General features: G+C 35.5%; 1 protein-coding gene and 1 long non-coding RNA gene across 5 annotated transcripts in view; one reads left to right on the top strand and one right to left on the bottom strand.

Moving 5' to 3' along the window:
- Positions 1–426: 426 nt before the first annotated feature.
- BRWD1 (bromodomain and WD repeat domain containing 1) overlaps positions 427–18,369 on the bottom strand; it is a 52,828-nt gene continuing 34,885 nt past the window's right edge. The window contains exons 30-41 of one of the 4 annotated variants that reach the window (XM_090122662.1): positions 17,185–17,340; positions 16,861–16,981; positions 15,556–15,681; positions 14,876–14,954; positions 13,670–13,714; positions 12,241–12,384; positions 10,746–10,898; positions 10,285–10,454; positions 8,452–8,687; positions 7,224–7,409; positions 5,654–6,628; positions 427–2,358 (exon numbers count right to left, since the gene is read on the bottom strand). In XM_090122662.1, the coding sequence (XP_089978788.1) occupies positions 1,223–2,358; positions 5,654–6,628; positions 7,224–7,409; positions 8,452–8,687; positions 10,285–10,454; positions 10,746–10,898; positions 12,241–12,384; positions 13,670–13,714; positions 14,876–14,954; positions 15,556–15,681; positions 16,861–16,981; positions 17,185–17,340 (3,527 nt within the window). In that variant the 3' untranslated portion in view covers positions 427–1,222. Of the gene's footprint in view, positions 2,359–5,653; positions 6,629–7,223; positions 7,413–8,451; positions 8,691–10,284; positions 10,455–10,745; positions 10,899–12,240; positions 12,385–13,669; positions 13,715–14,875; positions 14,955–15,555; positions 15,682–16,860; positions 16,982–17,184; positions 17,341–18,369 lie in introns of all 4 variants that reach the window. The other 3 variants (XM_090122661.1, XM_090122659.1, XM_090122653.1) reach the window with 3 other exon arrangements.
- Positions 1,341–4,582, top strand: LOC116242086 (uncharacterized). Its single transcript, XR_004169657.2, has 3 exons — positions 1,341–1,431; positions 3,258–3,323; positions 3,450–4,582. It is a non-coding gene; the product is annotated as an uncharacterized LOC116242086 (long non-coding RNA).

An 18,369-nucleotide genomic window follows, 5' to 3' on the forward strand; every position in this document is an offset into this window, starting at 1 on the left:
GGCAGGAAAGACACAGCAGAGAGTGAGAAAGGAGCAGAGCACCTCGTGTTGGATTGAAGACAGTGATTTGGGGGGAGAGGGGGAGCCTAACCAGCTCCAAGGAAAAGTAAGAATTCAGAGGTGCTATGCATTCTCCTGTTTGATGCACAACCAACCAAAAATTTACGTACTTTTTTTTCCCTGGACAATTCATCTTCTATGTAATAATTATTTTTTGACAACAGCCACCTCAAACATCTCAAAAATTGGTAGATAAATGGCAGCAATCACAACCGATATGTTTAATCAATGCAAAACTCTAACATTAAAGTACTTAGAAGTTTAAATGTGGAAGACCAATAGAGATTTAGCAAAAATGGTCTGGAATGTAAGAATCCTGCACCTCCAACTTCTCACGCATAAAAAAGAAACAACAAACAGAACAAGTGTTTTGTTGGTTTTTCTATTTTATAAAGAAAACACACAAAAACCCTTAGGCCCAAGAGTTCACCTGCATTTCATATTCTTAAGTTTACAGTATAGAAGTCACATTAATGATAGTACTACCTGTCAGTATAAACCCTCTCTTCACCAGCACCATTTGCCTTTTTAAATGGCAAATACGCTTTTCTCAACTAGTAACTGGTTCTAGTTGTATGTTTCCATTAATGAACGTACAGAACATTTAACATCTGTACTAATAGAAGCTGTAATGTTGTTAACTCAGTGACTGTTCATTACTCGTTTGATGCAATACTAGCATCCACCGAATTTTTATAGCATACACTATTATTTATAAGCCTGTTAATATCGTATATGATTTCTTACAGCATTAGAGATGTTTGAAATTTGTTCTCGAATGTTGAATGACCTAGGTAGTATTCCATTGCAGCACCCATAACAATAATACTCAACATACTGCTATTAACCTGTTACGCAGTGTTTTAACTTTTTTTTTTTAAACTCTTGTTATATGTAATAAAATACCAGTAAAGACAAAAAAATTGCCCCTATAATGAGGCACATTTTGGCATCTGTGCTAAATGCTGCTACATGGGCAGGCAAGTGCAAGTCAAAATATGAAAAGGAGAAAGTCATGATCTAATCACATTCATAACTTTTTCATAGAAAAATATAAATATATTCCCTGAAATGTAGGACAAGGAAGAGCCAGCATCCAACATGAGTTCTAGTGCTATTACCATTAAAAAAAAAAAAAGTGGGCTGGCTTTTCCTTTTAAGGTTACGTTTCACAAGCTGCATCACCTACACCTCTGTCATCATCGTCATCGTCACAATCGTCGTATCTAACAGTCCGCCTACCCCTGTTTCGAGTTCTTATCTTAGTACGCCGGTTAGCTCTTCTATATTTGGTATACTCCAAATCTTCAGAGTCATTTTCTTGCTTAGGTTTCCGACGTTTCCTTCGCTGGGGTCTTCTGGAACGCTTAGGTAAATTTGAAATTTTTTTTCTAACGATGTCTGTTTTTCTCTTTTTTCTTTCTGTGGCGTTACTATATATACTGTTATCAGTTCCAGAGTCTGAATCAGAAGAACAGTTGAGATTGGCTTTTGAGCTCCCTGCAGCTCCAGGTGTTTCCACATTCTCTGATACTGAGCTTTTTTCCTCTATCTTCCTCCCTGCTGCAGATTCTGATGCTTCTTTTAAATCATTTGATAATTTTAATCTTTTCAAAGGAGCTCTGGATTTTTTCTTTCGTGCTCTTCTGATAGTTTTAGTTTCACGTTTAGCTAACTCAGAACCCACCTCCTCTTCAGAGTTGCTCATATGATGGTTGTAGGCTGAAGTTGACTGACCAGAAGTTCTCCAGTTTCTCCCATTTTCTACCTTGTGGTTTGTGGAATTCTCCTCTGAAGAATCAAACTTATTCTTAAGAGCTGCATCACTTACAGTTCTCTTTGCCTGACTGTCATTATCATCATTCTCCTTTTTAGTCACTTGTATCTCCACCTCAGATTCCGTTTTTTCATCTTCAGACTCACTAATGTATTTTCTCTTAGGAGCAGATGATCCAGAACAAAAATCATCTTTTCCATCAGAATCCTGTTCTTTCTCATTTTCAGACATTACACTAACATCTATATCTGAGCTGCTGATCAGTTTTTTCTTGGATGCCACGGATGCGCCGCCATGAAGCTGCCTTCTGTTCTTTTTCACCGTGCAAACACTCTCTGAGCTCGACAGCTCTTCCTTTGTATCACTCATTATCTTAATCTTATTAGCTGCTAGAGTGGCACATCTGCGTGGATTTTTCTTTTCCGTCACATTAGATACCTTTATGTGTTTCCTGTAGTTAATGATACACGTCCTGCTCCTGAGCACCTTCCCACTTTGTCCAGGCTCCTCAGATGTAGATTCTACAAAACAAAATATTTAAAATTTCCTTTTAATAACTCGCATTCCTGAAACAACCATTTAATGAAACATGCAAATACATGTTTTTATTTCAACCATTATGAACAATCTACCCTAAGATTTTACTAAAGATACAGCCAGACATTCAGTCCTGAGCATGTTTTTTAACTCTCAGTATTAGTCTTCATCTTTGATATGATGAAAGGTTGTACAATAACCTGTAGCATCTGTAGCATCTCCCTGTAAAAACTGCCTTACAAATTACCAACTTAGCCAACCACCTTTCTTGTACTCCTGCTTCCATCATTAAAGCTATAACTTCTATTACTGTTTTTACTTGATCGTTCAAAAATGAATTATTATAAATTTTACACTCTTTATTCTTACGAAAATATTACAGAATTTTATACAGCTAGAAGTCCAGGGTGAATATCACTAGTTTAGAATTGCTTCATTTTACATAGAAAGCACTATAAACCATTTGTATAGAGACTTAAACTATAAGACTGCTTTTAAAAGTGAATATTATAGTTCTTTGTTTAATACAGCACTTCTTATACTGGATTGTAAACAAATATTCCATGTATAAATACTAAGAATGATACTACCAAAATAAATGCTTTGAACTTTTACCTTCTAAATAAAGCAGAATTGTTAATAGATATTTGCCAGAAATTAAAAGCGAAAGTTCCTGAAATAAATTTGCATAGATTCAACAAAGGAAAAAGGTTGTTTTAGCAGGAATGTCTTTTCAAAAGTTCACATTTCTCAAAATTGATGTCTATCTCATATTTCTTTGGAGCTTTATTGATTTTACGAACAAGATGTGCACCAGGAAAGTATTACATTATATTGGCGTATTACCAGTTGATAATAGAAATAACAATCAATTTTGCCATAGCTTGAACCCACTACTCTGCAGACGGATGGAAAAGACATGGCAGCTCTCATCTTACTTCATGGAAAGGTAGGTCACTAAATATTTTTCAAGTAAACATTTAAAGAGAAGGAGGTTTAAAGTGAATGCTTTCTTTTAATGGAGGGATGAAGAAAGCTTGTCTTGCTAATGCTATTTCAACTACTGAATCTGAAGGTCTAGCATCTTTTGAGAAGACAGCTATTGAGAGACTGAGACAAACTCCAGTGAGGTTCAGTGCTTGGCTACTTCTGGCCAGACTACTGTGTTCAGCATTGTTACAAGTCATTCAGGCTCCTTTGTTCCCCAGTACATCACCTGTGAAGTTAAGACAGGACAACATTTTCCCTCAACTCTGTAAAGAAAAAATGCCACGATGTACTCTAAGGGATTAAAAAACCAGCTCTACTATGATAAATTGTTTATGCTTTTTTTTTTTTTTTAAACATTTCAGCAGCTAATTCATGAGACCAAATGAAAGACTGAAGGACAATAACATCACATTCTACACAAGACAGCAGTCCAGATTTTATGTAACACACTACCAGACTATTAAACCTGTACAACCTGTACTTTGTACACAATCTCAAATTGGCAGTAAATTTGCATAAAGCTTTATTTTTATTTTTTTACCTAATACTTCTTACTAGAATCAAAATCCAGTCTGCAGTAACTGCAACATTCCCACACATCACAGTAATAAAAGAGACAAGTTTAATGAAACTACACAAGACTATCATGCATTAAATTCTGCAGAGGTACAAACAGATTGTACAGACAGGGAGGATCAAATAAAGAACTCCATTAGCAACAGATTAGGATCTCCAAGAAAACATTTACAAAGACAGACATCAAGATATAAAGGTCTCATCCATCCAGTCTACTGTTGCGACAAGCAGTCCTGTAGAACATGCTATCAAATTTTCAACTTGGGAGTCCAGGCTGCAATACTGGATAGGAATATCGCATACATAGCCTCTTATGTACAGCCAAATATCCAAATGAATTTATATTCTATAAATACTAAAGTATTTAAATAAAAGCATATATATACTCCAACAGTACCAAATAATAGCAGATTTGTACTTGTAAAATCTAAGTTTCTTATTTACAAGTAACTGTCAGCCTCTTCAAGAGAAAGGAATACGTGCGCCTGTTGGTAAACCACAGTAAACTAGGCTGTGCTAATAACATGCCTGTTGCACCCCTTATCAGCTGAGGAGCAAAATGAGCTAGAGAGCATCTGCCAGCACAGAAAATAGTTATGTAGCCTGTGGTAGTATGTCAAATTAGAGAGTAGAAAAACTGAAATATCAAATACATGTTTTACTGTAAACGTCATCCACAGCTATTGATCAATTCATATGAAAGACAACTAACACTTCTACAGAACCATGTGGGAACCATTAACTCCCCAAATAAAGAAAACTGATTCCCCAAAAGGTACTTATCATTGTCCTGTGCAATGCTCCTGATATACTCCTCATTCACATGAAAGCAGGTCTCCAATTCAGTCCTACATTTTTAACTGTCTTGGTTCTGTATGTATCAGATCTCTCTCTTGGTTTCAAACATGCTCTCCAAAATCACACACAAACCTCAAACACTGGTAATCCAAAATCTGGGAAAAGCCAGCTTAAGAACATTACCATCACAGCATCAAAATGCATCTCTACTTTGAGAAGGACGCTACGTATCGCTGACAATAAAATCCAAAAGGCAAATCAAGATTCCAGTATATGCCATGGAAAGAAAAATAATTCGGACATTATCAAATTAATTTTGAAAGACTACAAAATTACTTGAAATGAAAATAAGTCTGCTTTAGCACAGAAATTCTCAACAGCAAAAGGCAGTAATTGAAAGTAGGAACTATCACTTCATACAGAAGCTCATAGATTTTCATTATTGAAATTCTTAAAACAAGGAGCAGACTGACTAAAGAGAACAAATTCCTCCTTTTGTGATACCTTGAACTTCACACAAGAGAACTCATTCATATATATTCTCTAATATATATGCATAGAGAAGGAAGTGCTGATTAAATATGAAAACAGTAGTGACTTAATGACTTTTTCCATAGACAAATGTAAACCCTGAACTGCTCAAGAACTTTCAGCATTCATCACTAATTCTAAATACTGAAAAACTGCCACTGTGAAACTTATAGTTTCCTCAGTGCTGTTTTAGTGACTTCCCAGTTCCACTGTCAGCATCACCATGTCTTACAGTTCACCTGATGATTTCTAGTTCTTGTTTTAGAACAGGGAACAGTATACACTTCATAGAGTCAAAATCTCTCAATTCATTACTCATACTAAAATTTCTTCTATCTAGTCAGTATGCGAGGTTAAGATGCATTAACTCAAAAAAATTTTTACCTTTTCTCAAGATTTTTGTTTTTCCTTTTCTCTTCCTCTTTTTTGTTTTTGAAGAAGCATCAAAATAATTACTGTGATTGGAATTTGTTTCAGATTCTGTATCAGAAGAGTCATTGAAATCAGCACCAGGTCCAGAATTAGGGCTCGCCTGAATTCTACATGGCACCAAGGTTTCTGAAACCACACTTCTCCCATCCTGTTTGTCTTCTGCTTCAGATTCTGCTGTGTCCTCCAAATCACTTAAGACTTTTGCTTTTTTTATAGGTGCAACAAGGTGCAGACCAAACAATTTTCTGGCATTCCACCTATCTGATTCAGAACACCCTTCATCCTCAGAGTTGCTCACAACAAACTTATTTGCAGACACTGACTGCTCAGCTTTCTGATTGCTCCCATCCTCCGAATTATGGCTTTTGGAGTCCTCCTCTGAAAAGCCTCTTGTAGGACTCCTCATTTCGGGAGAGGGAGAAAGAGCTGTCCCTCGTAACTGTCTATGGCCATTGCTTTGCCAGGTTTTCTGTTTCATCTGTGTATCTGTCTCAGAATCTGAACTTTCATTTTCAGATTCACTAACGAATTTTCTTCGTGCAGCAGATGAAGTAGGTAGAGAAAGAACTTTCCTCTTGGTAAGCTGCTCTTCTGTTTCTTTTTCACTCTCAGACTTCAAACCTGCATCATCCTCAGACCCCTCCAGTAACATTCGCCTGGCTGCAGCTGAGGCATTTCGGTGAGGCAGTTTTCTATTTTTGCATCCAATACCAATACTTTCTGAGCTTGAAACCTCTTCTTCCACATCACTCATTAGTCTTAGCTTAGTAGCAGCCACAGTAGCACTTCTGCGTGGGATTTTTCTATGTCTCCCTGTACTATTACTCAGAGACTCGGATGTCATCACTGAAGTATTTTCAGAATCACTTTCATATAGCCTTTTCCTGACAGCTTTTCTTGTATTTCCATTCTCCTGGGGAAGTGTACCTGTGAAACAGAAGAGGGATTAAAGTCTTATGTTCAAGAGTAGTGCTTTTTCAGCCTTATCAAGTCTGGAACAGGTTCAATCCACAGACATGACAAAGTACATTCCCCTAGTAGTAGGCAGGTGGTTTTTGTTATCTGGCAAGAAAAAATATTAAGCTATATCACAGAATCACATAATGGCCTGGATTGAAAAGGACCTCAAAGACCAACTAGTTTCAACTCCCCTGCCATGGGCAGTCACCAGCCTCTAAGACCAGGATGCCCAGAGCCACATCCAACCTTTATATCATGAATTTTGGATTCATTCCAGTTTTCTGAAAACTGCTTTAAGTGCTTCTACTTTAAGAAACAAAACACTTCAAGAGATGCTCTCTCAGTAAGCTCTTGGCTTCAGCCTCCCTACCCTAAGTACTGAAGAAGTGAAATGTTCAGAAAGCAGCATTTTGAGAGCAACAGATCTACTAGTATCAAACAAATAGTATTACAACACACAACAGTTAAAAAATACTAATTACAATTCGTTTTCTAAGTATGTATGTGTATATACACACATCTGGCTCACGGGCCATCCAGAAGACGACTATTCCAATCTTACCTATTTGTTTTCTTTGAGCAGCTTGATTTCTGGTTACCCTACAATTGATGTTCTTTCTTCTGCATATACCATTGTGTAGTGGAGGTGACACAAGAGCCACAGAGCTTTCTTTGCTCTCTTCCGAGCTCTCTTCTGTAGAGGATGAAGAGGACGTAGATGAAGCTAAAGAACCTTCTACTTCACTTTCTGCTAAAAAAATTAAATCCTCAATTAGAATACTAAGCAGTTAGTTTTCACTTAGGACGTGCATTTTGCTCATGCAGAAAATCTCGTTTCCTCACAACTTTATCTAACAATACACTTTTTATCATGTCTTAATCTCTAGCATATATGAAATGATAGTTCCACAAAATATACAATTCCACATTCATGAGGTATCTGGTGATAAGTTACTTTGGGACATGTTTAAGTTTCAAATAAAATAGCAACTATATTATCTGAAAACATCTCTAAGAGAAAAGCACCTTAAAAAACTTGAAATATTTGCCAAATCTCTTTTGCCAGGATTAGTATCCTTGCTCTCTGAAAGAAGCTGAAGTTTTACCAATGTCAAGTTTAGGGAGGAAAAAAAAAAAAAAAGAGGAAAGATTTTATGACTCTTGGAACTTAATGTAATATACATAGGTGTATATAACCTTTATTTTATATCAAATGCACCATGTTTTCCTCTCAAGTAAGAGGCATTCATTCACCACGACCACTTTCCTGTAACAGCTGCTTGAAGTGAAAAATTCTATTACTGTATTTGGTTAAAGAACATCAAGTCATAAAGGTTTGTATGTCAACTTATCATCAGTCCTACTCACTCAGCTTTGCTTTCAATCTCCATACAAAGCTGTAGAAAAGTACTGTCTGACTGCAAAATAGATACATGTGCAGACAAGACAGTTCTGTGTCAAAGTAAATTATGGTAGCAATAGATTTCTTCTTTGGAATATGGTTTCTTCATTAATGAAATTAATCAACCGCATTCTATGAGATTTTACAGCAGAATATTCTTTAGTACACAGAACTTTTTATTAGTAAGTAAAAATACATAAAGATCTGTACTGCCTGAAATGCTAAGCGCATAAAAATGTCTGAAGTTTTTACATTGTTAAAGTTTGCATTTTTAATTTAGAATACAGTTGGGAAATAGGGCAATTATAAGGGAAAAAAAACATTAGTAGGCAATGTGTAGATAAGACAAAAATGAAAACCCTCCTTTGGAACAGATTTCATTGATTACCTGATGACAATGCTGAACGGTTTGTTAGTGTTGTAGATCTAGCTTTACCATTCCTTTCAAAGGATGTCAGGCATGCAGAATCAGAGGACTCTCCAGACGAACTATGGTTGTAATCGCTAGCATTTGTCTTATGGCTTGCAACACAGGCTGCTCTGCTTGAGGTAGGTTGACTAAAAGAATCTTCCTGTTCAGATTCAGTTTTTGCCTGAGACTTTAACGGTTTCTGCTTGAAATTTCTACTGAAAAGGGAAAGGCGTAGAATCAGCATAGCTTGTGAAACTACGAAAATAACAGACAGTTAAGTATTTTAAAAATAATTTTCTCTGACAGCTTAATTGACGATATACCACATGATTTTACATTTACGGAAGGCTAATTTAGTTTTATAACCTAATACGGTTTGGGACAGTTTTAACTTTGATGAAGATAAGCATTAACTGCTGTTATGAATATAATAGCCTATGCTCCTAATAAAGTTAAACAAGAAAAGGCATTATCTCCACAGAAGACAAAAGATAACACTAAATACCTTCTATACCTATGTCATCCTATTGTTGCAATCTGTTGGTAAACAAGAGCCTCAACTTCCGTTGAATTCAGTCTCTTGTTAGCTGCACATAAGTCCTAAAGTATTTGATATGCATACTAACATTATTCCATTATAAATTGAGTTCCAAGAACATGATGAAACAGCATATTTCAAAGTTTATAGTCTAAAATGCATGTTTGGAGAGAAACTCACCAATTAGATTATTCTTTAAAATACATTCTAGAGTGCTATACTCAGTCCTATTTGATCACAGTAAATTCACAATGTTCTAGATGGGAAAGAGCACGCATTATACATAAGCAATGCAGAGGCTACTAGGCAAAAGAACATCACTTATTTTTACATTTAGAACTACTCTTCTGTCAGTTTGTTGCTTACAACCCAAAGTTTTCAGATGTTTTAAAGACATATGAGACACATATGCTCTCCTGCATAATAGTTTAACAACAAACAAACACTCTCCAAGAATTCCCAAAGATTCAGTCCTGCAAAGCACCATTGAACTATAAACAATTCACATACAGTTCTTCAGAGAGGAAAAGTGGTGTTTCAAAGGAAGATTCCTGCCTACACTGCTATGTATTTGTAACATTCATTAAACTGTTTTGCTGAAAAACATTAAGAACCCAAGAAAAACACCAAGTAAAACTTCAAGTTCATCATCAGATATGCTTACAGTGTAATCCAACATTTATGCACAAAAGAATAAAGACAAATATGTCAGAAGGGTATTCTTGTAATTTTATTCTTAAAACTGTATTACTGTCCCTTCACTATCAGACAAGTAGGGCCGCAGAGCAGGAAAAAAAGCATATGCTCAATTCCAACAATCTACCACATTTGTTTTTGTATTTTGTATTATGTTTCACTTAATCCCATATGCAGATTAACAATTCAAGAGTAAATCACATCAACCAGAAACCAGCAGAATGCTACAGCAAGTAAAAAAAATCTAAGTTCCATTGGATTAAATTTCTTCTGCATATAGTAAGATAACTTAATATATATATGCAGCAAGAACATGTTTTATTATTCTAGTCAGATTAAAAGCTCATTTTCTCACTGAATTATTTAGAACAAAGCATAAACAAAAAAAACCCCGTTCTACTCTTCAGTCTCCGTTCCACTGGCAATTTTTACACTACCACAGAACTCCTTTTAAGCACATTTATCTTACTGCAAGAGAAGTCATTCCAACAATTAGTTAGCTAGCAACTTCATAAAACAATTGTTCTGTTCTTACTAAATATGACAGTGAATATAGTCAGTTCATAATTTGTTACCTGGGGGTTTTGGTAGGATGCTGTGCTGAGCTTTGACTCTGAACTCTTCTAGTGTATCTCTGGTTTCTTCGTATCTTTTCATTCTGCTTCTGACCATTTTTGAAATCTGAAACAATTCTTCTTATTTTCTCTTCAAATAGTGCTGACAACCTCAAGGTCATACTATAAATCTAAGCAAGGAAGTAGTTTATGTTAATAACAGAACCTTCAATCCAAGACTAACTTCTCTAAAATCAGAAACTGTACAGAAAAAAAAGAAGAAAGTAGTTTTGTACGATGTACTGTGTGCTATGTAAGACATAAGCAGACATACAAATATTTTGTTGCACTTCTCACCATTCCCACTTATCACCATCATCATTAACCAGAAATTTTATTGAAATAATGAAAAATAAGAATTTCTTCAAAATAACACCTAACTGGATTATAAGAAGTGTAAAACTCCCAAAGGTAACATCTACCTTTGATTTTTTGTTTGGAGTATAAGACTTTGCATTACTAAATATTAGTCTTATATCTTTGCAGAGTTCCATTGGAGTGTCATAATTTCCAGCTTCCAGAGTTTCTTTCACTGTACCGAAGTCCATTGGAGTGTCTATAATATGCCTGTAGTCCTAGATAAAGCATAAAAAAAGAGCAGTTCAAGAAGTTGTTAGAGGAAAAACAATCATCTTGAATTTTATCTCTAGAATTCAACAGAAGCTAAGATTATCTTAACCACTGGCTCAAGAAACAAGTACTTACCACAGCAGACAGCTAAGCTTCTGCTAAAACTACTTGATTTAAAACCTCTATTATGTTTTATAAAATCTTGCATATTTTCAAGATAATCTTCAGAATTTATTAAATATCATGATGTGATACAACACCACATGCTTGCACATACAGTTCAGTTTTTTTCTCTCAATTTACTTTAGTAGCAACTACTTTGTAACAATAACACACAAGGCAACTGTATTACTGCTAATCAAAATGAGAAAAAAAAAGATTGTAGATCTGCATGTAATCCTTTCACTAATGCCTTTTACAATGAGAAACTGATCTTGTTTAATTTTAAAACAAAAAACTGAACTCCACAATTCTGTCTCTCTCTCTTCTAAAAGAGGAGATTTAGAGACTTCCAAGATATTTTCAAAACCTGAAATGAGACCCAAACTCAAGATGTGAAGATCATACGAAAAAAAGTTGCATAATTGTTAACACATTTATATGTCTTTTTTCCCATTGGAGCTTGTTGTTTTCTTTTTTCCTAAAAGCCAAATAAAGAGCTCAAAACCAATACTGCAGCAAAGCATGCTAAATTTTACAGAAGAGAGAAATGACCTCTGAAATCAGGTAAGTTGCTGAAAAAAGTACATGATAAAGCTACAGAAGGTTTTGAGCAAAAAAATATTTTACTGATTTGGAAGAGGGACCACCAGAGCATTAAGATGCTCCAAGATGCATCAACAGAAAAAACAAAGCAGATTGGATAGAATCCATACTTCAGATGCACACATGAACCAAGTCCTATGTTCTATCTGGATGGGAAGCATCAAAGAGAAGACAGATTCCCAAAACATGCAGATGACAGCAAAGGCAATAATGCCAGCAGTGACAATGGGGTAGTAAGAAAACAATGCAAGTACAAATAAGGAGTTCATACTGACTGTGATCTGTTCGCCTGTTTTACTTTCATCCTTAAAGTTAACATTACATGCAAAACAGGTAACTCATTTAAAGTATCAAGGTGTTTGTAGATACAGCTCCACTGCTCCACAATTGTTCTGTGCTATGTTTATATTTTAGTATATCTTATCTTGATGTGGATAAGCATCAATGGTTGAGAACTGAAGCCAAGAAAAGAAGCCAAAAAAGGAACAAACAACTCCAAGAGAAATGTGGAGGTCTTGTTATACCAAATGCTAAAAGAAAAAAACAATTTTTATATCTTACAAAGTTAATGGAACAACTTACAGGATATTGGTCCAAATCAACTGGCTGCCTAAAAGGTTCAGAATCTTCACACTGGAAAATTAAGTTCACAAGCTCCATACACTGTTTTTTCCAGCAGTTTTCATCATAGCCATTTTTCATGCTTTTTCCTCTTTTCCCCCGTCCCTTGAAAAAAAGCCAAGAAAAAACATTATTGAAATAGTGCCTGAAAAACTTCATCTAACTGGAATTATTTCAGAATCACAGCATCAACCACAGAATCACAGAGGTTGGAAGAAATCTCTGCAGACCACCTAGTTCAACCCCCTGCTAAAGCAGGTTCCCTGCAGTAGGTAGCACAGGAAAGCAACCAGATGGGTTTAAAATATCTTCAGAGAAGGATATTCCACACCTCTCTGGCCAGCCTGTTCCAGTGCTCTGTCACCCTCACAGTAAAGAAGTTCTCCCTTGTGTTAGCATGGCACTTCCTGTATTCCCGTTTCTGCGTATTGCTCCTTGCTCTACTGCTGCAAACCACTGAAAAAAGTTTGCCCCCATCAACTTAACTATCATATTACAGATACTTGTAAGCATTGATAGGTTCCCATCTCAATCTTTTCTTCTCTAGGCTGAAGAGTCCCAGGTCTCAGCCTGGAGCATCTCCCTTGCAAGGAACTGCTCCTAATTATCTCTGTTGCCCTCCACTGGACTTTCTCTATGATATCCCTGTCTGGGAATCCCAGAACAGGACACAGCACTCCACGTGTGGCCTCAACCAGGGCAGAGCAGAGAGGGAGGATCACCTCCCCTGATCTGCTGGCCACACTTTTTTTTTTTTTTTTTTTTAAATGTGCTCTGGGATATCACTGGCTTTCTCAGGCCACAAGGGCACACTGTATCAGAAAAATGCACTTCTAAACCACCATCACATGCAAAAATGCACTTCCAGGTATTGTTCTGTAACAAAACAACTAGCAGTTTTCTTTCCCTGATGTTTAGTAATAACTGACAAATCATAGGGGTTTTTTTGCCTTTCAAGTTGTTGTCTTGAGGTGTTGGTTTTTTTTTTTTAGTACCAAAAAGCACACAAAAATATGTCCTGCGATATCTTCTAAAGTAAGAAGTCTGAATAATATCCACTGTTAAAATGTTTTAGTTTTTCTTCCTGAGCATCTCAGCTGATAATACTTTCACTTCAGTATCAGCCAGATAATTGAAAGCTGTCACACTGAACAGCATCGATATAAAAATTATGAGAAAGATTCTCCTTGACTATTACATGGAACAAGTATTGGTTAAAACAGCAATAAACTATTTATGAAAAGCATTTAGTTTCTTTTTACTGTCAAGGAAAAAAAAATGTTTGTTACAAAACAAAGCATCAGTCCCACAGTATTTCAGTACAGCCTGCTAAACAATTTTTCCCAGCAAACTTGAATTGGGAATATATGGGAAAGATTAGCCAACTCACTTTTCTTCTTCTATATGATGTTCTCGGACGGCATTTTTCATCATCCTGCACAAAATAAAGGTCAATTTTTTTTTTCATAAATAATGTTAAAATAGTTGTGTGCTCAAATTATTATTAGACTTTATATGATGGTTGAAATAGACTTTTAATCTTATTTTTAATCTTATTTGGACAAGAAATGAGCATATAAAAAACACAATACAGTGTGTTTTGGAAAGTAAGATCCTAATGACATACCACTGCTGAAGGCTCCTACTTGAACTCCTATCATAATATACAGGAGAAACCCCAAATAGAAATTGCAACAGGGAGATACCCACCAGCTTTGAGAACTTCAATGACAGAAGATCAACAGTAAATCAACTGACAAATATTAAAACTTTCTGCATTTTGCTTGCTCTGAATTAAGGGCAAAGAAATCTTTGTGATCAAGTTACTTCTGGTAAAAAGAAAAGCTTTACGACACAGAAGTACTAAGATGATGCTGAAGTGGCCAGACAGCTCAATATAATGTCTTTACTATAATATTAACCTCCAAGGGAAAGGAGTCAGTCTGCAACTTTTTGAAGCCTTGCTAAATTAGAAATTAAAATACAAAAAAGATATCAGCTTAGGCTGTTTGGGGTATGCTGTCAGTAAACATATAACACTGAACACAACAAGAACTGTTCTGCAGTGAATGGTATCTCTAGTTTTAAGGTAAATACGTGTCATTAAATCCTCAGAAACATGTAACGCTAGTGTATGATTCATAGTTGGCTGCACAGGAATTCAAGTGTTTGCCAACTTTCAGCATTTACTACTGCCTAAGTGACAGTTTTAGCCTTAGAAATAACCAAGGATGCAGATAATCAAAAATATATAAGACAGCTATTTATACACTCTTGAAATATTTATATTACATTACTGCATATTAACATGCTTTAAAAATAATATGTCACAAAAACATAAAATTGTTCTATTTGATGGCCACAGTCACAGCACAAAGTTTTTCATTATACTTCTGAACAAGTACAGGCAATTCAAAATGTTTTCAATTAAAGCATATCCCCACATCGTCCTTCACTTCCCTGATATATTCAGTCTTCTTCTCAGCTGTGTAAATATAGAGAAACAAGGATCTCTATTTTAAAAAAATTGAGCAATTTTGCCATGAATGCTTGAAGGCGAATGCATTACTGTAATTACATGTATGAAAAAGCTTACCAGATCATCTGCATCAAGACAATCTTGTTCATCATCTGTTGTGCTACATAGGTCAAAAATGTTTGTACAGTCTTGATCACTGTAATGCAATTAAATCTCTTGTTACTACAGTATCAAAACATAGCAATCACTTTCTAGAAAGACAAATCCAGGCACAACCAGAAGCTACAAAACTGGAAGCAAGTGAGAATAATCTGAAATAATAAACATCATAAGGTGATTATATCACTAAAGTAATGTTAAATATGGAAATCTGCTGTATTATGCATTTTAGAACTAGTGAGCCAAGTAGGGTGAAATTAGCATTAGGAATTTGATCTACTGAAATTAGACTGCCTACACCAACTTCCAAATAAACCTCCAACTAAACTCAAGTCAGGCACGCTGCAACAAGAATTTCTGCATGGGTTTACATTACAGACTGATATACTTTCAAGTGACATCTTCATACTGTACACACCAGTAAAAAAATCAAATCTCTACAGCAACATACATTTCAGTATTTTCCCAGTTAAGATAATACTCGTGAAGAATTACATATCTGTCCTGCAGTGCACCGAAAAAGATTAATAAATCAAAAGAACTGAATTCTTAATAAAAGGATCTTAAAGGTGTTTATGTTCCCCCCCAGTTTTAGAGCACAAGCATTCAAGCACTATGTAAGGTAAAATGCCACTCACTTAATAAACTTCAAGAGCTGCGTAGTGATCTTCTTTGCAGCTCTAGCAATAGCACTCCCAGGTTCATTGAAGGTCCTGGCATTGCTTTCGATGTATCTTACTTCCCAAACCAATGCAGAGATTCTCCTTAAAATTAAAAAACATTGCACCCTTTAATAGTAAGCTGAAAAACTACAAAAACTCCTTTGTTAATTATCTGTCCTAATCTAATGTGGATAAACATCCCTTACTTTAATATTCATTACACCTGTCTCCAAGTTTTCACTCACCAAAGTGTGTTCACATACACACATACTTCACACAGAAGCAATTCAAGAAAGCAAAATCAACAGTGCACATCTTTGTTAATTCATTTTCCTATTCATTATTGACAAGAAATCCACAGCAAGTTTGCAAAGTTCTGTAAAGCTTTGGTTTCTTTTTTAAAATTGTTAATTCAACTAGCCTAGTAACTGCCAGCATTTAATACCACTGAATTATGAAATTCCACTGAAATAATGGAACTGAGGATAACAAATTCCAAAGATTCCTTAAAAATCCATGCATTTTTAAAAGGCTATCTTTACCACCTCTGTGGAAAAGTCCTGTCAAATGGTGTAAACTGTGTACTATACTAATAATTCTTAAGAATAAAAACAAGACATAAGCAATATAAAAAAAAGCAACAAGTCTGGTCTAAACACATTTTTATGTGTTTCATGCCATGATTTCTGCAAAATACCTTGCTCTGAGATCAACTCACCAGTCATACATCCCCTCCCTCTGTAAAGAAGAGATTTGTAGAAACTGCTACAAACTAACATTACAGAAGTGAGCTAGCACAATTACACAGCTTTTTTGTCATTAAATTTATAAAGAATTATGACAGCCATACTCCAGGTTTTCAGTTCCTCATCTACAGAATTTCAAATCATTTCCCAAGACATCATTTCAGTCTCACCGAGGAAGAAAACACATATTGACATCTCTTCATTTTATTTACAGACATGCTGAGCACAAGTCCAGATGATCAACATCCTTAAATTTCTGTTAGAGGTATGGATACACTGCACATCAGAACTTATCAACCCTACATTTAAGTATGTCAGCGTTAACTCTGGAAACTGTATCAATATAGGCTGAAATCAATTTCCTTAAGAACTAAGAAACTTAAAAATTAATGTTGCTACAAAACACATACTGAATTCAGGTACTAGACTATTGGTTTTCAGAATATTTATAAAAAAGACCAAAAAATGTTTAGATCTTCTCACAGTGTACAAACATAAGGCCATGTTCCATCTTGTTTCTGCTGCTAGTACTAACCTGTAAAATCGGTTGGCCAGTCTTGTTCGAATAGTGTTCAGGTCTGTTGGGTAAGCAATCACGGTACAGTACTTGGGATATGTACACAGGTCAACTGGACCAGCAAAAGCTGCTGAAATGTCTGTTAAGAAACAGCAAAATTAATGGGACTATTTACAGACGTGTATGAAAACTGAATCAGCCATTTAATTGCTTTGTAAAACCACCCTTGATAAAACCAACAATGTACCAAAATATAAACATCCGAGTACAAACACAGTGAGAGAACTGCCTGTAAATCTAACTCTAGGAGCAAACTGCCTAAAACTGAAAGGGCATTCTCACCAAGAGTCAGAAGTTGGTCGATACCACTAATAATCCGCTCACAAGCTTCATCACGGGATCGCATCCCCCACTCCCCTTCTTCAGGTTTGTACAGTAGCTTCTCCATTTCTTCAAAAGTCACAGAAACACTAGCTCCTAATTCTTCAGGCTGATCAACTGAAGAGTGATAACAAAAAGGAAAGCGTGAGTAGTGAGAACACAATAAGAGAAATTGTTAAATATTTAAAACCATACGAGTATTTAGTAAGCGTATCTGAGAAAAACATACTTTGCCTTGAGTTTGATATTAAGAGCATAGGGAAAATACATAAAACAACAACCAAAAGGTATCCTTTACTCTCCTTTTCTGCAATTCTGAAGTTCCAGAATCTTCATTTATTCTCTTAAGCACTAGTCTGAAAAGATGACCTCACTCAGAAGAGTTACTTGCACACTTTTGTTTTAAATGCGTGTTTCAGACTTCATAGGAACCTAACTTAGTTCATTGAGTTTATTTATTACTTCAACCATTAAACACATGTAAGACAGGCAGTATATTTTGCGATGTCCTTCTTGGTATACTAACTGTAACCTTAATAGCATTTTTTTTAATATTTCTTTTGAACATGACAGATTAAATTAATTTCAAAACAATAAAAAGTAGCAGACATATACAACTGTGATGGATGGCTCCATGGAAAGTCATATTTAGGAAGATTAATGCAATCCAGCTAACACAGAGCAACAGAGTAAACAGAACATATTACACCTCTAGGTACTCTTCCCCTCAACTGTACAGACTGTTTTTAATAGATTTTCAATCTGTTTCTGGATTTTTTTTTTTCCAGAAGCTAACATCTTCATTCAGTATGAGCACTTGAAAAGGAACAAGATCATGAAGGTTCCTGACTGCACAGTGTGTAAGATCTTCAGTCCATCTTTGTGTTGAACAGGACAACTGGAAGAGCAGATAAAATTCAGCAATATGAAGCATAAAGGCTTATAGCTAGAAACCAGAAATAAGAGCTTCCATTAGCATCTGAGAGTCTCTCAGTTAAAAATAAAAACAAGAAAGATAAGATCATTGCTAGCATGCTGATGACTGTAATCCACAGATATGCCACAGACAATTCTAAAACACAGTTCAGCTGCAGCTGTTGCAGAGACAAAAAAAATAAAAGGAAAGCAATTGAACGAGTTTAGTAT

This window comes from Phasianus colchicus, chromosome 1 (assembly GCF_987193195.1).
Source record: "Phasianus colchicus chromosome 1, bPhaCol1.hap1.1, whole genome shotgun sequence".
Lineage (NCBI taxonomy): Eukaryota > Metazoa > Chordata > Aves > Galliformes > Phasianidae > Phasianus > Phasianus colchicus.